At 47.6% G+C, this 23,430-nt stretch overlaps 1 protein-coding gene across 1 annotated transcript in view; it reads right to left on the bottom strand.

Annotated features, from left to right (window-relative positions):
* Positions 1–4,472: 4,472 nt before the first annotated feature.
* PAX8 (paired box 8) overlaps positions 4,473–23,430 on the bottom strand; it is a 34,125-nt gene continuing 15,167 nt past the window's right edge. Inside the window, exons 6-11 of the mRNA XM_015421087.1 lie at positions 21,395–21,561; positions 20,763–20,883; positions 20,195–20,389; positions 16,821–16,922; positions 9,813–9,899; positions 4,473–4,543 (exon numbers count right to left, since the gene is read on the bottom strand). Of these exons, the coding sequence (XP_015276573.1) occupies positions 4,473–4,543; positions 9,813–9,899; positions 16,821–16,922; positions 20,195–20,389; positions 20,763–20,883; positions 21,395–21,561 (743 nt within the window). The remainder of the gene's footprint in view (positions 4,544–9,812; positions 9,900–16,820; positions 16,923–20,194; positions 20,390–20,762; positions 20,884–21,394; positions 21,562–23,430) is intronic.

Raw genomic sequence — 23,430 nt, 5'->3', positions numbered from 1 at the left:
GGGACAAAATCTCCCGTTGTAATGCAATTAGCCCCAGTGCCTTTTTTTTATGGCGCTGACAAGAGGGGGAGAGAGAGTAATTGGGGGGAGGGCAAAGGGTTCGGGTTCACTCCCTCCTGCCATGTGATTATTCCTCAAGAGCACTTTTATTTTAGAGTTGTCTAAAATATAGAAGAAAAGAAGAGGAGATTGGACTTATACCCCACCCTTCACTACCTGAAGGAGTCTCAGAGCAGTTTACAATCCCTTTCCCTTCCCTTCCCCACAACAGACACCCTGTGAGGTAGGTGGGGCTCAGAGAGCTCTCTCGAGAACTGCCCTTGAGAACAGCTCTGAAAGAAATTATGACTGACCCAAGGTCACACCAGCAGCTGCATGTGGAGGAGTGGGGAGTCAAACCCAGTTCTCCCAGATTAGAGTTCTAACCACTACACCAGACTGCTTGGGGTTGAGTCTTTTTTCTTTTGGGCAACTTAATGTCAAGTCAAAGGTCTTGCATATCTTTCTTCCCCGCACAGCACCAAAACAGTCACCACAAAATCAAGGTATATACACTGAAGCCGCTTCCATGAAAATAATACTGTCAGCTCAGACAGTCACTCTGCTGCCAAGATAGTTTTCTCCCTGTTATGATTCCCTAAAGACCCCTTTCTTCAAAAGAATTCACATTTGTCAGCGCAATGCAGAGTTTTGCATATATGGTTTTCCTTCTCTCCTGAGCCCCCTCCCTCTAACACCGTGTATCGAGTCAATCACTTTCTCTTACTGATTTGCATTTGTTTCATGGACAGATGAACATTCACCTTGAAAGAGAGCCAGGAGCTCCAAAATCTTAAGCTACCTACAGAGAGGCATTGTAGAAGGACGCAGAGTCCAGAGAAATGCTACCAAAATCAGGCATGACGGACCCCTTTGCATGTATACTTCCATGCACGGTGAGGAGCGCTACACAAACCAAAGGGCACATGGGATGTCAGTGTAAAACTGGGTGTCCTGATGTTGTTGGGATAGGCTTAGAATGGGGTCCCCAACTTTTTTTGAGCCTGTAGGCACATTTGGAATTCTGACATAGTGCAGTGGGCGCAATAAAACTGCCATGTAGCTCCTCTTCAACATAGAAGCTCTGTTCGAGAGCATCCCTTTTAATCTGCAAAGCTGATCAGAAGCCCTGCTAGGCAAAAGTCCCATCTAGCCCTGCCCGCTTTTTAAAAGCACATGGTGGGCATCAGGACAGGTGTCGTCAGGCACTGTGGCACCCACAGGCACCACACTGGAGAACCCTGGCCTGAGATATCACCACATAGTTGGAATGCATATACAGTTCCTTCCCTTCCTGCTAGGGAATGATGAAGTTAGTCATGGTGCAGAGTGGGTGGGTGGGACCGTGAACAAATAATGCTTTCAGGACCACGTATGATGCATTTCCAGTTGCAGACTGACAGGCATGCAACCCTAACCCTGTTAATGTATATGCATACTTGAGAGACAACTGATATGTTCCAGACTTTGCAGAAGCCAGAATCCTCTAGGTTGATTTGCCAGCTGAACTTAGCTTTGCCTAAGGCACCATGCTTACCTTTCCTGCCCATTGGCAGCTGCAGACTGGCAAAGGCGGGGGTGGTGGCAGACAATGAAGGATGGCCTTTTTAATTTTGAGTGTTCAATCCAGATGTCGGCTTCTTAAAAACAAGTTTGTTATTAATCACTTCCCTTGAAGTGTTCTTTTAATGGCTGAATCATTAGAAGTTACATCGTCAAGATCATATCCACAAGCGTTGGAGCTATAAACATAACTTTCTTTTAGCAAGAGCACAGAGCTCCAGATGTTTCCCACAACTTTGCCAGCACACCTTCTGCATTGTTGCGGTTCCAGAAGCTCTCCAGCCCCACCTTCCTTTGACAATCATTTATCATGTTGAAAGATCAGAATCTGGATTAACAGTTGGATAACCAAAGACAGTGTCAGCGATGCAACGAACATGAAATTGAGCCAACTTCGGAGGACGGCGGAAGACAGGAGAGCCTGGCGGGAGATTGTCCATGGGGTCGCGAAGAGTCGGACTCGACTGTGCGACTGAACAACAACAACCAAAGATCTTGCACTGATATTCTCCACAGCATCTTTTTTAAAAAAAATCTGTAAGAGATGTCAGTCCTTACTCCTTACCTGACTCATTCCTACCTCGGACCTTAAACAATGGTGGAGCTGGAAAGGCAAGGGATCCAGCTGCAAACTGCTGGCAGGGGATCCTGAAAGGCAACTCAGGACTTTCCCCCATGGCTGTCCACACTTAGTGCCCAAATGGTGTACTGTAGGAGAGGTGTACCCATCTAGCCCAGATACTGCCTTTTACAGTTAGCAGGTGCTTTCTATAGTCCCAGCCCTGCCACCCGAGACCCTTTCAACTGGAGACTGAAATGTTGAATGTTTTGCATGCAAAGGGTGTGCCGCACCACTAAGCTATGTGTCTCAGCCAGTTTCTGCCTCCTCCTCCTCCTCTTGCCAAGAGGTGGAAAGGGAGAGAATCTCTCCCCCGCCCCAATCGAGAGCATTTTGCCAAGAGGTGGAAAGGGAGGGAATCTCTCCCCCGCCCCAATCGAGAGCAGCAAGAAGCCCATCATTTGCTATCATCATCACTTTGAAGGCCAATTCCCAAGACCAGAGAAGAGCACTGAATCCAAATACGGAGCATTCAAAGGAAGTGGGAGGAGGCTGGGCAATGCGGTTGGAGGCAAGAAGAAAAGCCACGCCCTCTTCCAAATGGTGGTGCTTGCGGACAGTATAATACAACAGGAAATAGAGTCATATATATATATACATACATACATACATACACATGGCAACTCAGCATCTCAGCCCCCAGCCGCTACATGGGGCACACAAAGAACTCATGTGGTGACTCCTCTGAGAATCTCTAACATCTGTCTTGATGACTTGAAACAGCAGTGAGCTTTAAAATGCAATCAATTCTGGAGAGGAACTGTACGCACATCCTGTACTAGGCAGCCAGTGGAAAAGGAGGGGAGAAAACAAGCCATCAAGGAGAAGTCATCAAGAGCAGTGAGGGAGGTACAGGCAAGAACGGGTGGGCGGGTGGACTCTGCCTACTAGACCCACTGATAAAGGAAGATGCTTTGAGTGGGACTTGGGGCAAGAGCTCACACATGGGGGAGGATTTTGGACGGCAAGTTGAAAAGTTTCTGTTGTCTTCACTCTTCCAGCTGCTTCCTCCTTTTGACCTGAACATGCACTCCTATCCTTACTGCTACATTGTTCCCTGAGTCCCTCTCAGGTTATCTCCCATTGTCAGTGGTCTTTCAGCAGTCTGACTTTTAGATGATCCTATTATGGTCAGGGCAAAGTCTCAGATTCTTTCCACATGTTCTGATTCTGTCTGCGACTGTGTCAGCTGCAGTCCACTGCAATTCCCTGTTCACTAACAAAGAAGGGTTTGGGCCCACCTATTTACCCCTGGAGCCAGCAGCAGCTTACCCAAACTGATTGCTGCAGTCACCTGCTGCCAGCTGTAAGAGAAGCTCACCTGTCATCTTCTATATGTAAAGCGGCATTTGTGCCTCCCACCCCTGCTGCTCAAACTCAATGGAATGGTTGAAGAGAATAAAAGTTGGTGAGTCTAGGGATGGACCCCATAGCCATGCAGGCACAGGGGGCATATCTGCACATGGATGCAGCTTCAGCTGCAGTACAGATCCTGCAGAGTCAGTGCAGGTTTATGCAAAAGCAACAGCACAGATATGGCTTTTGTGTGGCTGCCAGCTAATTGCTTTCCAGTTGCCGCAGCACACAACGCACACAGATTCTCCCTTCAGCTAGTCCACCCCTTCCAGAGAGAAGATAGCTGTTTAAACTTGTGACTTACTGGAGATCTTGAAGATCTGAACTGTTGAAAATTCTGCATTGTGTCTTTAAGACACAATGGTCTCCAGTTGTCTTTCTGCAAGCAGAAAGCTGAAGCGGCTCTCCAAGTGTCAGGTCATTTCACTTGGCTGGTGTTTGTCATGGCCAGCTGCTTCATCCCTGATTGTGCTTTGTTTTGGAGACCAAGGGTGCTCCAGTCCACTGGGCTTTCTGCCACCTACGGTCGCTTCCTTACCAGATCTCTCCCAGTCCCTGATGTCTCCATCTCCTGCCTTGCCACGCTGCCACCTGCCCCCCTGCCCTAAACATCTCAATGTCCCCCACTAACCCCACCTCTGCCCCTCCTCCTTCCCCAGCGGTCACCCTGTGACTTGCACATCCATGCAAATAGCCCCCGTGTAGCCGCTCGCTGGGCTTCCTTCCTTGGCCCAAGCTGGGCACTTCTTGTTCAGCCCAAGGGCTGCATGCAATGTGCCAGGCCTCTGGGCAATGGGCCAGTTAGTCTCTGTCTTTCTCTCCCTCCGTCGCTGGGCAATAAATAGTTTCTTCTGATTCACTGGGGCTGCCCCGGCTCCTTCAGTGACGGGATCATCTACAAGTGGTCGTATGTGGCGGCGGGGGGCACCGGACCCCGTGATGGTGAACTGTAATAATACGGGGAGCCTGGAGAAAGAGAAATGCTCATTAGCAAAGAACCTGCCAGGGCGAAGCATTTAAAGTGGCTTAGCACACATTCATTGTGACCTGCCAGCAGTGCTCCTGCCACTCTTTGCATGCCTCCACAGGCCTCATGTTTTACTTCTCTTAAAATGCTCTTGGGAATGATAACCTACCCCCCAGCCTCCTTCCTCAGGGAAAGAGGGGGAAAGGGGTAGCAGCAGCATCCAGCTCAAGAAGAGCAGGTTTTCAGTCAGTGTTAAAAGGTGTAGCAGCAGCATCCAGCTCAAGAAGAGCAGGTTTGCAGTCAGTGTCTCTGCTCAGAGAGGGCTTGCTTCCCGTCCTTCTGCTACAGCTGCACTAGCCGAGTTGCATTCTTCCAGCTGGTGACAGGTTATTGCTTCTTTACGTTCTCTGGGGCAGGAGACTTGACTGTTGGGACTTAGACCGTGGACACCCTCGTTTCAGTCTCCACTCAGCCACAAAACATACTAGGTGGCCCTGAGCCCTTTGCTTTCTCTCAGCTAAACTACCTCACAAGGGGGTTGTGAAGATGAAAGAGGGGAGACTGTTTATGCCATTCTGAGCCCTTCAGAAGACAGGCAAAAATAGGAGGTGTGGAAGGCAGCAACACACCCACTCAGCTCTAGACCAAGATTGATCCCCCTCCAGCAATCAGCAAGGGCAGGCAGGATATTTCAGCTCGCGCAATGATAGGCAGAGGCCACATGCGGCTGTCCTCTGGGAAACAGGCGTCAGACTCTTCAGTGATCATGGTAATTGTGGGGGGAGGAAATGAGGCTGAACTCTAGAATCTGGAATTCTACATAAGCAGAATCCCAGGTCATGCAAATAAGGAAGATTTATTTTCTCTGCATCTTCCAGACAAGTTTTAGATTTTTTAAAAAAGTGTTTAATATTCAAACTCCTTTGTCATGAGCTAGCGTTTGGTTATTTTAACCAACAAGCTGCCAGGAGGATGCAGATTTTCTTCTTTCTTCTCCTCCCAAGCCCAGGCCCACTGACAGGAAAGGTGGGGGGGATTTCATTCTCTTCTCCCTCTAGACTGCGGCCCCCCTCCCATTCCACAGGGTTGTTTGTTTAAAAGAGACAACAGAAGGGTAGAGGAACATGGGGGAAATCTGCATACCCTCCATGAGCAGGTGATTGGCTGAGGTTTTTCTCCCCTCCGGCCATGAGGTAGAAACACAACAGCAACTGGAGGCAGTTGTTGTATTACCCTACCTGGCCTGCTCTGGTGGAGGGCTCAGCACCTGGAAACCTTCCTTCCTTCAGCTCTGACTACCAGTCTGTAGGGGCCAGACGGCCACCGTGAGTCACTGTACCCAGCGCTGGGGAGTGAAGTGTTTGTGAATGTATTCTCCAGCCTTGAGTCTAGTATAGGCACTGAAACGGGCACAAACTATGGAGGAGGCTCCCCTCCCTCGAATATCCCTGAGTGAGCAATGACCCCACTCCACACTAGGCTGACAGGGAGCATCATGAAGCTGCTTAGGCTGTTAGGTTCTCAGGTTCAGTAAGTAAGTCCAGCTTGTCGTCTTTACGGCAACTGAACAAATTCCTAGGAGGCAGAGGGCTGGTTTTGTTTGTTTTTGTAAAGAGAAGGAGAGGGGGACCTTCATCAGTGGATAATACTGTCTGTGAAGAAACGAGAGAGAGAGAGAGAGAGAGAGAGAGAGAGAGAGAGAGAGAGAGAGAATGGAAGATGAAAGGGAAAGATCTTGCAATCAGGAGCCCTCAGTGGTTGGACTGAATAATGTATTTCCTATAGCCTGCATATATATAGCTGCGGTGGCTCAAGTGGTTAAGACGCTGAACTGCAGGCTGTGGAAGGTCGGTAGTTCAGCAGTTCGATACCCGAGTGTGCCGCATGACGGAGTGAGCTCCCGTCTCTACTTCCAGCTCCTGCCAACCTAGCGGTTCAAAAGCAAGAAATTGCAAGTAAATAAATAGGTACCACTTTGGTGGGAAGGTAACAGCGTTCCGCGCGCCTTGGTGTTTAGTCATGCCGGCCACATGACCACGGAAACGTCTTCGGACAGCGCTGGCTCTTCGGCTTTGAAACGGAGATGAGCACCGCAACCCTAGAGTCGGACTCGACTGGCTTTACCTTTACCTTTTATGGGTGGGTAGGGGAGGAGTATTATGAAGGGCCTCCTTCCTACCTAGATGTGTGCTGTCTGCCCTGATTTCATCCTGGTTACATTTGCCTTGGCAGTTATGTTACAAGCCTTGCTTTGGAGAAGGTGAGGTCAAGACTCTCCTCAGGCCAAAATCTCGGGCAGGGGACTGATTCACTGATGGGATGCCTGCATGTCTATCCTTTGCCACGGGGGCCTGCGAAGCCAGGCACCCACCTTAGTCTATCCAGGTAATTTCACCAGCAAATACAAATCTCCCTGAGTGCAAAATTTAATTACTATCAAGCAGCCAGGGGAGCTGATTACCTTTCACTGGTCTTCTCTGACTGTCTCCTAGGCTATCAGCTTGTGGAAGGTCTCAACCCGCAGAGCCAATTTGTTCCCCCTGCCTGGATGCAGTCCCCTTTTGCCACCTTTCCTTTTGTCATGGCATGAAGGCACGAGGGAAGCCTTCGCCCTGCCAGCCCTTTTGTCTGCTCTGCCTGGATGCAATCTCTTTTTTGCCACCTTTCTGGGAAGCCCCTCCTCCCCTTAACTTCGTCAGAGCCAGGAAATCCATAGAGTCTCATCCTGGTCTCATCCTGAATCCCTTTGAAATTCTTTTGTGCTGCTCTGTCAGCCAAAATGATGCAGTCTCATCCTCTCCACTTCCACCGAGGCTGCCAAGTACCAACTCTCTTTCTCTTTCCTTGCCACACAGTAGCAGCACGCCTCCACTGCATTCCCTTATTTTTCTTAGGGATCTTTGGAAGCTCTGCTTAAAACCCCCACTCTCAACCTGTGGGTCATTGAAACAGACAACGGTACTGGAAGTTAAGGTGGTTTTGGTTGTCTTGGGACTTGTAGCATTAGAGAAAAAGAAATGAAAGACATGGGATGGAATATTTCTGTTTTTTGCCATATGTGTTGCGGGGCAAGAGCACCAGGTTGAGTTCCCAGTATTTTCTCCAGGCCTTGCTAATCCAGAGGCTTTATATTGGCAAGGAAGACTGTGGCCTTTTATGCACCGGTGGTTTCCCTCGCTTTCCCCACATGTCTCTGTCACGTGTTCTTTTTCGTTCTCCATCCCCCCCCCCCCCGCTTTCAACAGGTTAGCTTTTTCATTGTGCATTGATTTTTGTCCCTTTAGCTCTCAGCTCGCTTACCGTTTGCTAAATCCCTGGCTTTTCTCAAAGTGGTTTTGTAGCGATGTTCCCCATTGCTTCCCTTCCAAGCCGAAGGCAAATCAAAGCAGAAACATTCCCTCGGATTTTACCTCCTTGCCCTTTTCCCACCCCTTGGAGGCTGCTCCTCCACTGCCCACATTGAGGTCGTTCCTCCCACTCTGCCTAACATTAAAATTGCGCCTCGTTGTGGGGGAAAAGGACAAGGGGTGTATAAGTTTTGTTTTCTGGCTGGGCTGCCCTCTCCCGCCACCCGTTTTAAACAGGGCGGCAGGAGAGGGCTGCCCAGGTGGGCTCACCAATGGCTCCCCGCAGGCACAGCTCCGTGCTGCCTTCTCCTTTTTTTAGAAACAGCATAAGTCGAAACGCTAGACTCATGCTGCTTGTTTAAAACAAGGAATGTCTCCCAACTGCAGGACACACCCCTTTCAGGGGTGAGCCAGCTGCAAGTGAGAGCTCTTGCCACACCGAGGGGAAGTGAGAAGGCGGACTGGCAAAAGCAAGAGCGAGGAAGAGAACAGCACACCACCACAGCTGCTGCTGCTGCCACTTCGGCTGCCCTGGCCAAGGAAGAAGGGAGCAGAGAAGTGGTGGCGGGTGGCAAGAGCAAAGACAGAACTGAGTCAAGGCGAAAGGAGGAGGAGGAACAGTGGAGGAGGCAGCAGGGTGGGCAGCTGCTGCCTTCCCTCCCTCTCCACTGCCCTGCACGTCTGGAGAGAGGCAATGCCTGAGCTGGAAGGAGAAGCGGGAGGAGGCAGGAGCAGAGGCCAGCTGGGCGCCCACTGAAGGAGCCGTGCGCAGCCAGAGGAGGAGAGACAAAGCCGGCCCAAAGAGCAGTGCAGCACCTGACCAGAGCAGGATCCATCCCCTCCGCTTCTTCTGAACTCTTATTTCAACTAGCTTTTTTAATTTTAAATTTTCCCACCCCCCACTCTCTCCTGCAAGGGAAAAAACAGTGGGTGGAAAGATTGCAAGGGGGGTGAACTTTTGCATTGTTTTCAGCCTGATGGAGCAAAGAGTGACCACATAAACAAAGGTAAACACCAAGCTGCCTTTTGAAACATCAGGAACTGACTTTCATCCTCTGCATCCCAGCCTTGAGCCTCCTGCTGCTCTGCTGATGTTTCAAAAGGCAGCTTGGCATTTACACACATATAGAGAGAGCGACATACACACATGTTGCCAGCGATCACAGCTTGCGATGCCCGTGTCAGTGGGTTCTACCATGCATCCTGTACACTCAACATGTTCCCCCCATACGATGAGATTGTGTGACTCTTTCCCCATTTTCACTCTGGCTGATGACACAGCAGAGAATCCCCTAGTGTTGGGCAACATGGAAAAAGGGGGGCTTGGCAGCTGCTTGTACATTTCAAAAAGAGTCTGGTCAGTTTCCTCTTTTGCCTGCCTTCCTTCCAGTTCCCTTTCAGTCAACAAACTAATGCTAAAAGGCATGTGCAAAACCTGAACCACAAGGATTTAAATGGGAGGTGCTACATGGATGGAACTGTGTAGCTGTGATAGGACAATTGCATGCTTTTAAAAAAAAACAACCTTTGGACACCACCTTCCCCCACGTCACAAGTAATGTTCCCATCCCAATTAAGAGAAACTGCGGTTTTTGGTTGCAGCTGCAGAATGAATACACAGAAACACAGTGGAGAAAAAAGAATAGTACATAAGGCAGGCACACAAATCTGAAGTTAAGCTTAAAGGCTTGACTGTGCAGATTCTCCAATGCATAAAGGGTCAGGGTTTCCCATCCCTATTCCCCTGTGCCTCTGAGGCTTGAGCAAAGATAAGCTCACGTAGCTGATCTGGCTGTCCCAGAGTTGGTCCGTGAAGTGCCCCAGAGGAGCTGAAACCATCTTATTTCTTCCCTGGGCTCTCAGGCAACTCTAGAAACCAAGATTCTCCTGTGTCTGCGCGCCACACTTCAAGGACACTTACCCAGTAGGCCTGAGTTGGGGAAGCGCCAGGTATCCCCATAGGTCGAATACGGGGTGTGGCTGTACGCGGTCCCGGAATAATCAGTTCCTGCTGGTGACAGAGAAAAGAGTGAATGAATGCCAGGGTGCGGACTGTTTAAAAGACTCTTTAGAAGGCTGTCCAGCTTTTGTGCTTTCTTTTGTGATACACCGTGAGAGAAGCTTTCCAAAACAGGACAGAAAGCAAGCACAGCACTTTAGCTGCTTGCCTGAGGCACAGTGGCTATGTAAGTGTAATTTTTTTTTTTAGTAATTGCATAGCCTTTTATTTTCAGTACGTCACACAAATCAAGTTCTCAAACATTCTAATGTTAACATTTCCAGAAATCTTTTGAAACTCGGTGTCAACTTTGCAACCGTAAATCTTGCAAGGTAAATTTGTATGTACTTCAAAGCTGAGTTTCTTTCAAAGGGGTTTTATCCGGGGAAACAATAAGCACATGTTCTAGTAGCCAAAGCAGTACAATGGAATGGTGCTTTCCAATATTATGTGTACGTCAGATGAAGTGCAGGTGGTGGGTGTAATGACCAAAGGTCTGTCTGACCCCCAAGCTGCCAATCCTGGGCCTCCATGACGGTGGCCCCGTGACAGTTAAGAGTTAACAGATCAAAGTGTTCAAAGCAAGGGACGCTCTGGAACTCTGATGTCTGAGGAAAGGGCTCTCTATCCTGTTCTGTGGAGTACTCAGGCTTTGGACAAAATGGTTGCCTTGCCTTAGGCGATCAAGGAAGGCAACAAACCATGCACATCAATTTTGTGGCCTCAGTTCCGGATGTTGTCAGTAGCTTTGGGCAGAAGGTGGCAGTCTAAAAGTCTGGAATGCCACAGTTCCCAAACTCTTCTGATTTGGAGTGCATGGGGTATATTTCCCTCCCTGGTCATCCTGCAGCAGTGTCAGTGTTAGGCCAACAACTGGTCTCCTGATCAGTCTCATAGCCTTGGGACTTGTAAGGGGAAACAGAGACAAGGGTGGTTCAAGGCATTTTGTCCCCTCGAGTAAGGTACAACTCTGCAGCCACTACTCCTTCAATAGTTTCTCAGTAGAGGGTCGTAGAAAATAACTTGCAGCATCCTGGGAGGTAATTTCTTTTAATTTCCCCCCAACATTAAATATATAATACTTACAACATCTAGCAATGAATGAATAGTGCCATGGCAGTATATATTTTAATGGATGTTGCAATTGCTTTCCTTCCTTATGAACAATCAAAGAGTTTTGTGGCACCTTAAAGACTGATTTGTTGCAGTGTAAATAACTGCCGAATTGGAATTTATCTGTATAATTGTATTAACCAGGCATTAAACAGGCAAAGCATTTTGTACCCACTACAAAGATTAAATTAGCTTAACATCTCGGGAGATGGTTGGTTTCTTTACGTGCCCCATACTTTTCCCCCCCTGTTCCATTTTTCACATTTATATCTCTCCCTTTCTCCAAGGAGCTCAGAGTAATGCAGGGTAAATGGGAACCTTCCCCTTCTCATGTTTTGTTCTTGCAACAACAAAACATTAATGCAAGAAGCTATAATGCAAAATGAGGGTCACACTCCAACATTATTCCATCTTCAATTTATTTTTATTTATTTATTTTGCCAACAGCACTCTTCCCACACGGAGGTTTTGCTTTGCCTTGGTTTCCTTACTTCAGTGCAGTTTTGAGGAACATCTGTATAACGTTGTCCCCTTGTCTATGTTCCCCCCTGCTTTGATCCAGTCTTTCTAAAATCTGGTTTGGTATGATCTTTTTGGAAAGATTGCAGTCAAAACACCTTTGGACATTGTATGGACAGGAAAATGCACATGTTTGCAGGCCCCACCCACATTAGCATTTTCCTAATCTCAATTACTGCAGCTGCTGTTTCCACCACACACCCCCACCGGAGGGTTTTTTAGAGCTTTAAAAAAAATCACGAATAATTAGAGCACTATAAAGTTATAACAATCTATTACAATAACATACTAGTTCTCAGCTTTCGTTTTAGAATTCAAGTCTTTATTCCTTTTCATTGTGGAGTTAAAAGGGGAAATACATTGGCTGCACAATTCTCTTTACAATTACACAACAAAAAGGGCTAGATACTTATTTTTGTTAAAAAATGAAAACTGGGAACATGTACAGTGCTGCAATAGATTATTATAGCATTACAACAATATAGCTACTACCTTTTTTAAAAAAAGGCTAAAAAAGCCCTCCGGTGGCAGAAGGGGTAATAGCAGCCAAGGAGAACGGAAGCAATGAATGTGCTGTGAAAACGTCTGTGTAGATGCTCCATTGCCACTGTGGGTGCAAAGGCATTTGCAGCAGTCGTAAGAGCTACATGGGAATCTTCTCGATGTAGAAGCAGACCAGCATTCAGCCGCTAAATTTCAATGCCAGCCTGCTGCCCCAGAGTAACAACCACAGGCCGATTCAGAATACAGAGACCCAGTTCTGGAACCTTCTACATCCTGGATAACATCCAATTTTCTCATATTAGGAATTTGGGAAGAGCAGCAAGTTTCCTTGGCAGAGAATATGACTTCAAGCTCTGGCACCTTCTCATTTGAGAAACCAAGTACTGTACTGACATTTAAAAAGTCATTAGCTGCGGTGCAACCGTTCTGGTGGGCGGGGGGGGGGAGATGGAAAAAGAGGGAGAAAAAGAGCAAGAGAAATGCGTAGAATCAAGAGGCACACACAATTACAGCTACATTTTTGCACACTTGCTGCTGACCTCAGTGTGACTTACTTAGAAGTAAAAATGTGTAGGCTCAGGCTGTAGGTGCTAGTATGAAAGAAGGGGAAAGGAAGGGGAAATAGGAATGGATGCAGTGGAAAAGCCAAGGTAGATGGGGAGATTTCCTAGGTTAGAGAGAGGGGCTGCTTAGAGTGGCACGTGGGCGGTCTGCCTCTGCCTCCTTACTTCCTTCCCTGCAGGGTGGGCTGGGCAACCTCAGTTGGCACGGTCTCACACCTACGCAGCAGCTTCCCATCCGGGAGCAAAATGTTTTGCAGGGAACAGAGTAAGAGAAACCTCCCGAGAGACTAGGGTTGCCAGCTCCAGGTTCCAGAAAGCTTTTCTTATCTGCAAAGCTGGCAAGAGTTTGCTTGAAGTTCTGGGAAATGTTTATATCTGCTGGCTGTTATCTGTGTTGGTTTCTGAGTGTTGGGGGGGGGGGTGTTGTATTTTTTCCAGACTCTTATACAATGTTTTAAGTGTTTTGCTTTCAGCCATGTGCATCCAGTTAACCACAAGAATATTGTGCATGCCAGATCAGCCTGTGTGGTGTCAGGAGGACAGCCAGTGTGATCCAGTGCAGAGAATATTGTACAATGTTCTTGGGGGGACCTGGGTTTAAATCTGCAAGAACAAAATCCAGGGGATACATTTTTTTCAGGACCAAACAAACTGACACAAAACAGGATGAACACTTTCGTGTTTCATCAGAATTCTCCATTGGGTGATTGTTATAAAATTTAAAAAGCCACAGGGGTGGGAAGCACCCTTTCCCAGGCCACGATCTTACAGGCCTCCTCTGTGAAATCCCTACTGAGCTATGAAGGTCAGTTCATGACCAGTGTTCCCTCTAAGCTGAGTTAGTGTGAGCTAGCTCACAGTTTTTTAGCCTCCAGCTCACACATTTATGTCTCAGCTCAGGAAGGATGGCTCCAGAGCCAATTAATTTATGCAGTAGTGAAATCGCTCACAACTTTAATGCCAGTAGCTCACAAAGTAGAATTTTTGCTCACAAGACTACAAAGCTTAGAGGGAACATTCTTCATGACCCTGGGCTAGCCCTTTCTCTCTCTCTCTCTCTCTCTCTCTCTCTCTCTGAGCCTAACCTACCTCACGGGGTTGTTGTGAGCATACCACAGTGGAAGGAAGAATTGAGGACACTGCTGTGGGCTCCACAGAGAAGGACAGGGAAGGAATGGTAGGGTAAAAAGTAACCGAATAGGTAGGCAGAAGGAAGGAATATGTACAGGTAAGAGAGCCGCTTATACAAACATTTGTCTCCCAGAGAGGGGTGGGGTGGGGGAGAGGCAGGAGCTTCCATGGGGGTGGGGGATTGGATTTCAAGGGGCATTTGATTGAGTATCCTCATTACAAGCGGTACAAAAACAACCCCCAGTCTCTCCTTTCTTCTCCTGACCAATCTCATTTCACGCTTGAGGGGAGGGAGCGCACAGGGGGAGAAGATTCTGTATTCTCAACGCTGCATTAAGCACATCTCCAAGGTAACACAGCAACACGCCAGCTCAGCACGTCCCAGCCCAAGGGAACTGCGCCCGCCTGTGTGCCAGCTTCTCTTCACCCACCTGGCAAGGTGCCACTGCCAGCAAAAAAAAAAATAATCAAACCTTCCTAGGGGAGCCGCGTTAACCCCTCTTCCCCAGAGAGCTGCAGTGGGGCTTTAATGAAAAGTAGTAGGCATGGTCTGAAACAGACTACCAGCTTTAGATTCAGTGGAACCACCAATAAACTGTAAGCTTGGAGTGGGAGGGAATGGCCAGGGCTCTCAAAAGGCTGTCAAGGAAGATGAGGGGCAGCAGTGTTCCAGCCCAGCCTTGCATGGACGCCCTACAATCTGTCCTCTCCAAAAATTCTACGAGTTTGGGAGCACTTTGCAGTTTTACAGTGGGGAGCGGAAGATGGCCTCTGTCATGCTCAGAAGCAGTTTTTTATGATATAATATTTCATATTCTTTTTAAAGAAGTAGAATGGCCAGAGGTGATGGGGCGATGCTAAATTGTACGGCGAAAGGAAGAGAGGGGAGGCTGCGAGGCCAATTGCTCCCGCAAGATTTGTCCCTGCTGTCTGACTGGCCTGGGACTGGCCTGGGCTGGGCTGCAGCTGTATTGCAGGACCTAAATTCTTGGTCGAAGCACCTTCTGAAAACACAGGACATTATTTTGGGTGGACTAAGTGCCTACAGCTGCACTGGGCTCAGAATCAGGATGACCACGGAGAACAAAATGGACTGGGAATTTCCGAGTACAATTAGATGTGGAAGAGAAAATTCAGTCAGTGAGGAAAAAATCCAAGTACACAAGAGGGGCTTGGTCATCATTCCAGGCCAGTTAATCTAGGGTCAGCAAGCATGGTCTTGCTTTTAGGGATGCTGCCTTAAGTTTTTGTTGACAACACGGCTGTCACCCAAGGGCATGCCTGGTTATTTGCCAAGGCTATTTTGGGTATGGTGTGTTGCTGTAACAGAGAAGGGAAAAGATAGCAGAAAAGATGATATTCTTCTAACAGCAAGAGGTGGCTTTTGTTCTTGATCTTATGTATCAAGAATAAAAGGTAAAGGCAAAGGTTCCCTTGCTCGAAAGCCAGTCGAATCCGACTCTAGGGTTGCGGTGCTCATCTCCGTTTCAAAGCCACAGAGCCAGCGCTGTCCGAAGACGTTTCCGTGGTCATGTGGCCGGCATGACTAAACACCAAGGTGCACGGAACGCTGTTACCTTCCCACTGAAGTGGTACCTATTTATCTACTTGCAATTTCTTGCTTTCGAACTGCTAGGTTGGCAGGAGCTGGAACTAGAGATGGGAGCTCACTCCATCATGCGGCACCCGGGTCTCAAACTGCTGAACTACTGACCTTCCACAGCCTGCAGTTCAGCGTCTTAACCACTTGAGCCACCGCAGCTCTGTATCAAGAATACTGTATTTAAAAATGCCTCTTTGGCTGCTTCCAAATGGCCAGGATTCTCGGCGTTGCTCTTATTACCTGTGCAACTGCAGTGGCAAGTGCATCAGCGATGGAGCTTTCCCACAGGAGTTTTCTGCGCAGTTTCCCATTGTCAGCCCTTCACGCCTACCATTTTCCTTGTCGTGCCACTGGAGGGGTTTTTGAGGGCTCTTTAAAAATATGGTAAATGCTATAGCACTGCAGCGCCACAACATTGTGGCCATCACTGATTATTGTTTTTAAAAGCCCTAAAAAAAGCCTTTTAATGAGCACAGGAAAAAGGCAGCCATGAATGGCTGACAGCAGGAAAATGGCACTGATGTGGGCAGGACTTTCCAAAATGTGCATCATCTCATCCAGGCAGCAGGACAGCATGCTTGGAAAGTGTTATTTCCAAAAAGGCCGTACTAAAGCTGGTTTGGGAATGAGTGTACTGAGGATGGGGAAAACTTGGAAAGACGACAATTAAAGGACAGGTCATCATGGATGTTTGAAGCCCCCCCCCCCCCAAAAAAAAATCCCAATGCTCCAGTTTGGAAACAGAGGCGGAGAAAAACCTTCACGCAGAAGCAACCTTTGTTGAAATGTCCATAACAAGCACAAAAAATATCCATCTAATGGATTAAAGAATCAGTTTAAAAGCAGCTAAAATCCACTACAAATCCTTAATTGTTTGACAGCCTTACAGTACAATCCTAAGAAGACTTACTCCACTCTTAAGCAAATTGATTTTAATGGGTTTAGACTGGGGTAACTCTGTTTAGGATTGCACACTGTTAAGCTGTACATTTTGTTTGTGCTCTTTCCCCCCTCCTCCATTTGGGTAGTGTCTCCACTTACCTTAAAAGAAAGTCATTTTGCCTGTTTAATCTGTGCCTGTTCTAATCTATGGTATTTTATTTGAGCCTCATTTATACTGCTTTTATAAGTAACCCTTCCAACTTTGCAGCTTCCTTTTAACTTCTCATGTTTGATAAATTGGTGTGTGTGTGTGTGGACTGAGTGAAGAACCTGTCACTCAATCTGACTGTTACGTGGGCCAGGAACTCCAGACCTAACCAATGTACTCCATAATGCTGGAAGTAGCTTAGCATATATTTCATTGGGATGACAGGGTCTTTGTTGTGCTCTCATGACTGAGGCATCTGAAAGAAAGCTCTGGAGAATGGAGCAGTCCTTGCCATGGGGCACCGTGAGCCTTCATAGTAGCCATCCCCATCACCTTTAACACCTGCCCTTTAGTGAAATGCAAAAGCTGCTGTCACAGCTCCCACGTCTTCTCCCGGTGTGCCTTACCTGCCACCATGCCAGCAATTGCAGAAGAGCTGTAGCTTCCCTGCCCATTGGCTGGGATGTGGGGAGGGTAGCCAGGCAAGGTGGAACCAACCACTTCACGCCCTGCAAGGGGAAGAAACACAACTGAGAGAGAAGTCAAAAGACACCAGCAGTGGCACAGACAGATGCCCCACCTAAACCATTTCTGCCTGCCTTGCACAGGAGAGAGTGGACAAGTGACCATTTGCCTAAAGGAGAGCCAGTAAGGGAGATCACATAAAGATCTGAGATAAATGGGGACCTGCCAGGTATCCAAGCCCTGCCTATGCTGGGAGAACGAGAATCTACCAGGCTCTTACTGTGTAGAGATCTGACACTCTACAGTCTATCTGATGAAAAACATAAGAACAAAAGAGAAGCCAATGTTGGATCAGGCCAATGGCCCATCCAGTCCAGCACTCTGTCACACAGCGGCCAAAAATACCAGGTGCCATCAGGAGGTCCAGCAGTGGGGCCAAGACACTAGAAGCCCTCCCACTGTTGCCCGCCCCCCCCCAAGCACCAAGAATACAGTGCATCACTTGCCCCAGACTGAGAGTTCCTATCTATACCTTGTGGCTAATAGCCACTGATGAACCTCTGCTCCATGTGTATATCTAATTCCTTTTTGAAGCCGTCCATGCTAGTAGCCGCCGCCACCTCCTGTGGCAGTGAATTCCATGTGAATCCCTCTTTGGGTGAAGAAGTACTTCCTTTTATCCGTTCTAACCCGACCACCCATCAATTTCATTGAGTGCCTATGAGTTCTTGTATTGTGAGAAAGGGAGAAAAGTACTTCTTTCTCGATCTGTTCTATCCCATGCAAGCCACTTGTTTCAAAACTTCAGTTTTAAGACTAGGCCCAAAAAAGTCTTTCCTTTCTTCTTTGTCTGAAACCTCTTCACTGATATTTCTATGTTGAATTTCCTGGTGTCTTAACGCCCTCACTTCTGCCGTTTAAAAGGCTGTATAGATACCTCATTTTGCCTTTAATAATTAGTACGTTTTTCTGACTGTCAAGGAAACAGCAGGGATGGCAGCTGGAGCAACAGTGCTCGAAACCTCAGAACAAGTGAGGCCCAAGTCTAGAGCTCATGTGCAGAGTCTCCTCCATGGCTGAGATGGTGGCAAAGAATGTGCACTATACTCTGAAGCGGAGCTTTTCCAGCCTGCTACAGCTGGGTCTGCAGAAGGAGACAGGCTCCCACTGTGCCCTTTTGCAGGTAAGGACTGATTTCTCTCTCAAGATTTCGGCTTGTTCTGTTTTGCTTTCTGGTGGTTGTGGAGAGGATCCTTGGAGAGGTAAAGCCCCATTGCACATTTTGACTCTTGCTTTTCCTGGCTGCCAAACGATGCCAGATGGGATGGGGTGGCAGTGGCAGTGGCAGCTTAAAACAGGGGTGCCCAAGGCGTCTTTAAAGACAAAAGTTGTTTGCAGCTGTAATCGATGAACACCATTTTGTGTTTTTGTTTCCCTTGCTCAGAGGAGCTAGAGTGCCATTTGACATTGAAGGTACCACCAGTGCATACCTACTCGCCCACCAGCATTCAGCACAGAGAGGATGGGGTGAACAGGCCTTTACAACCACAGCCTGAAACATCTCCTTTCCCCTCCACTTCTTCTTCTTCTTTAAATTAAATCTTGTAACTTCCAGCCTGAGGGACAGTTCTGATAAACCTGGAAGCTCACACACTCTTTTGTGTCATTGTAACTGGTCCTAGTAAAAGGCAATACATGGATTATGGTTTGTTTTCATCTTTAAAGACTGCCCAGTGAGGCTTCTTGGTCTCATGTCACAGTCTTTAAAGATGCCTGGGGTACAGAGGGGATGGGGGTAGAGTTAGCTGTTCTAGCAACAGTCGTGGAGGAGGAGTCTACCATCCCCTTCAGTCAGCCACTCAAGGCACCTCCTCACCTTGCCTCATTGTAGAGACAGCCATTGGGGGGGGGGGGTCTCTGAGGGAGGGAGGGAGGGGTCATCACCACTCAAAAGAGGCTGTGGTGAGGCCACTTGGGAAATAACCCTCCCTCAACCCTTTCCAACTGTGACAACTGTGGGGTGGTCTCCAGCATCCAGTTTTTGGCCTTGATGTTCAAGCATGAGGTAGCAGCACAGCTCACAAAACTCCTGGATTGATATTGGTTATGCAGATCCACATTGTACTTGATCCCAACCTTCTTCTGAAACAGAGAGCAAAGCTTGGTATCTCTCAGCTGACAACCTGCATTGGGAGATGAACTTGTGGAAAGCATCCCGCTTGGTTCTTCTTCATCTCTAAGCAGCATTTGCTATCATTCACCATGGTATTCTTCTGGGCTTCCCTGTATGGGACTGGGTGGCTGCTCTCCTTCCTGGAGGGCCGGTCACAGAATGTGATGTGAGGAGACTGATACTCCACCCTTTTGCTTTTGGAATGTGGAGGGTTGGAAGGTCCCGTCTTGACTCAGTTTGGATGTTGTGATTCTGGAATGCCCTGCTGGAGGAGCTCCAGCTTGCTTCCTCCTCATTAGTATTTTGGTGTGTTAAAAAAGCTACTTTGGATGTAACTTGGAAGATTAATTGTACTTTTTGTTGTTACTTTGTCTGTTCTTGGCCTTGCGGTTGTGCTTTTTATCTTGCTGTTTTACCACTGTGGATTGTTTTATGTTGTTTCTAAACACTGCTGTGAGCCACTCCATGGGTCCCATATATGATTAAAAGTTGAGATATAAATAAACTTTCCTAAGGTTGGAAAGAACTATGAACTGGTTGATTCGACCCTGGAGATTCTGTTAGTGCACTGATAACCCTTGTGCCTAAGCGATTATTTGGCTAGACTGACAAAGATAATTTTGAGCCTGGTGTCAAAACCTCCCAGGCTTCCTCCAGATCTTAGTAGTTACACCACATGTTGCAAAGTCATGACTTCTTGCCTTCCATGACAGACAGGCTATGCTGTTTTATCATCAGTCCCACACACATGGTAGGGGACAGACACTTCTGCTGTTGGCCTGTAAATAGGGGGTGTCATGGAAGATTTTAACCTGATTTTTAAGACTGTGGTCTGCCATCTGTGCCCTCCCCAAGGTTGCTGTACAAGGTGGTACACCTTCAGACTCATCATTTTACCAGTCTCTGGGGCATTCACTTGCTGAGAATGACAGACGGTTTCTACCTACCCCGGCAGATCTCTGGAATAACTTCCTCTGTACAAAACCTAAACATTACAGGATGGGCGGGATATAAATGCGATAAATAAATAAATTTATAGCAATCATGTTTCAGACACCAGCTAACTACGACAGGGGCCCAGCTGTTCATCCCATATTGCATTTCAGCAACCTATCCCACAATGCATTCGCTTTATCGTCATACCTGAGACAAAGGCCTGGCCTGTGAACTGGCCATAGGCAGAGGTCGTGTGAGAAAAGGCATTGCAAGGCAGGACAGAGCCTCCGGTGCCAATTTGCTGATAGTCCAAAAATGCAGGGCTAGATAAGGAGGAAGGGGTGGAGCGAGTACTGCAGACTTCAGGGGGTTCCTGCTTCACAAGGAAGGGCAAAGAGGGATCTGATGGGACTAAGATGGGGTAGAGGAAGAGGAATGGTGGGAAAGGGAGACATGAAATGAAAATGAGCAGAAATCTATGACAATGTCTGTGACCCTGGTGCAGTACAGGGATGGAATGGGATTGAAAAGGCCAAAATACTTAGGGTGAGGCTTTGCAGAGACCATTTCAGGATCTGCAGGCCCTTGTCTGACCACCTACTGGGGGGTTAGAGATGCCAGAAATCTGCCTAGAACCAGTCCAGGGGATCCCGCTTTCCTCTCCTGGGCCCAGGGTTCTGTGCATTGGTGATCTGCAACTTCCTCTGAGGCTGGTGCATGGAATATAACACATCCAGGAGGAGGCCTAGGGGTCCCAGGAAAGGGTGGCCCTTACCTGTCACAGCAGAGTATGTCTGGTGGGCAGCCAGGTTGCGGCTAAGTGGTGTGTTGGAAGGCGTCAGCATGGCTTTGCCTTCATCCATGGCACTGTTCAGCAGGGGCAATGCATAAATACCCTGGGGAGGGGGAGGAATGCGGAGGGAGCTCAGTGCCTCTTTCAGTTCCAGCCAGTGTTCCCTTTAAGCTGAGTTAGTGTGAGCTAGCTCACAGTTTTTTAGCCTCTGGCTCACACATTTTTGCCTTAGCTCAGGAAGGATGGCTCCAGAGCAAACTGATTTATGCAGCAGCCAAATTGCTCACTCACAACTTTAATGCCAGTTGCTCACAACATAGAATTTTTGCTCACAAGACTCCACAACTTAGAGGGAACATTGGTTCCAGCTCTCCTGCTTCTCCACCTGTCTCCTAGACAGACAGCCATTCACATGCCATCAGCTCCTAAACCGCTTCCCTGCTTATTCCCCTAGATCCCTCTAGTATCAACCAGGACTCAATCCTCCTGATGAATCAGAGGTACCCAAGCCCCTGACTCAGCCTCGTACCCTACCCCTCCAACCTCTTGCTGCCCCCTTCCTCACCACATACTGCTTAAAAAAACAGACACAAGCCCAGTGAGCTAATACACACCTGCTCTCCCTTGGCGTGGCTGGGGGAAGCATAGGCCTCCGGGCAGTGCTGTCTTTCAAAGGGGCACTCCAGGAGGTGCTGCCCGTAGGTTTCACTGCGCAGGTGTTTGTGGGAGGAGTTGCTGCTGCCTTGGGAGTCTGTGCTGAGCCGACAGCTTTCTTGGTCACCTGCCAAAGGTTATTGATCTATGCATTTATATCCCACTTTGTCTCCAAAAAGGATCCAAAGTGGCTTACAACTAGAAAAATACATAAATAGACCAAAGCACAACAAACAAACAAAACAAAAACATAACAAGTACATTCGGGTGGGGTAGCCGTGTTGGTCTGAAGCAGCAGAACAAAGTCTGAGTCCAGTGGCACCTTGGTGGCCAGTTTGGTGTAGTGGTTAAGTGCGCGGACTCTAATCTGGGAGAACCGGGTTTGATTCCCCACTCCTCCACTTGCACCTGGCTGAATGACCTTGGGCAAGCCATAGTTCTGGCACAGCTGTTCTTGAAAAAAGAGCAGTTTCTGTCAGAGCTCTCTCAGCCCCACCTACCTCACAGGGTGTCTGTTGTGGGGAGGGGAAGGGAAAGGAGTTTGTAAGCCGCTCTGAGACTCCTTTGGGTAGTGAAGGGCGGGGTATAAATCCAATATCGTCTTCTTCTTCTTAAGACCAACAAAGTTTTATTTAAAGTGTAAGCTTTCGTGTGCAAGCACACGTTCTCAGACCAAAAAAAAGTGCATGTCAGGCTGGTCCTGGAATCACCGGCTGGCTTGAATGAAGACAGGCTGCAAACAGGCTATGAGCCAAAAGGTCTCTTTTTGGTTCTTGCCCTTTGGCTTACATCCAAGGGCTTGGGCTTCTGGTCACAACTAAGTTTTATAAAATATCTGAGACAGGAAATGGAAAAGCAATCCTCTATGGATATGTTATATTATGGCTGGCAAAGGGCTCCACCTCTTACCCCTTTCCTCCCTTCTTGCCTAGGTCAAACCAGTCTGTGCCTGGCTAAGCACACCACAGAGCACAGCACAAGCTCTCCTGCTGGGTTTTAAGTCTGTACGAAAGGTCACCCTCCCATATCTGTTGCTGTTTCACACAACAATCCCTTGGTGATGTAGCCTCTCTGCAAGGGCACATTCCTTGCAATGGTTCAGGTTGTGTTTTTACTCCACCTTCTCCAGCCAGGTCATGCCCTCATGAGATAAAGGTATGAGAGGGTGGTGGTTACCAAGGTGTCTTTGTTGATCCCTCACCCTGTCCCCCCCACTCATCGTTAAGAACTCATTTAGCATCCTGCTGCTCAGTGACACTCTCTTCTGTAAATGTGTCCGCTTTATGTTCTCTTGCTAGCTCTGCCTGACCCTTTCAAATGCTTTTTCAAAAGCCCAGGGATTGTTCACTATGGATGAAAAAGGGAAAAGGGGGGAAAACCTGAACCTAAAACCTAGAATTCAGAACCTAAAAAGGTTAGTCAAGAATCGAAAAGGGCCAACTCTAAAAATCTAATTATAAAACATACAAAAATATACATGTATTTATTAAACACAAATTAAAATAACAAATAAGGGCCCATTCATACCTCATATACAAATATAAAAATACAAAGGCTGATGAAATAGACCTCTATTTGCATTAGACCTCTGAGAAAGGCCTGTAAAGGCCGAAACGCGTTAGGTCTATTTCATCAGCCTTTGTATTTTTATTTTTGTATATGAGGTATGAATGGGCCCTTATTTGTTATTTTAATTTGTGTTTAATAAATACATGTATATTTTTGTATGTTTTATAATTAGATTTTTAGAGTTGGCCCTTTTCTATTCTTGACTAACCTTTTTAGGTCACTACGGATGAAGTCAGCGTACATTCCCATGAATCCCCCTGATGCACCAGCCCTTTACAGACTGTAAGTCCGCACGACCTGAGTGCCTGGCAGCTGTGTGTATCAGGAGAGTGCCACTCACAGTGCTCCCAATATGTGTGGCTGCAGTGTTGTCTGAGCGGGGACAATACACGTATTTTGAATGCTGGTATATGTGAACCAGAACCCT

This window comes from Gekko japonicus, unplaced genomic scaffold (assembly GCF_001447785.1).
Source record: "Gekko japonicus isolate JY-2015 unplaced genomic scaffold, Gekko_japonicus_V1.1 scaffold13, whole genome shotgun sequence".
NCBI lineage: Eukaryota > Metazoa > Chordata > Lepidosauria > Squamata > Gekkonidae > Gekko > Gekko japonicus.
Note: the sequence above shows the minus strand (reverse complement) of the source record. Positions and strands in the feature narration are given on the sequence as shown.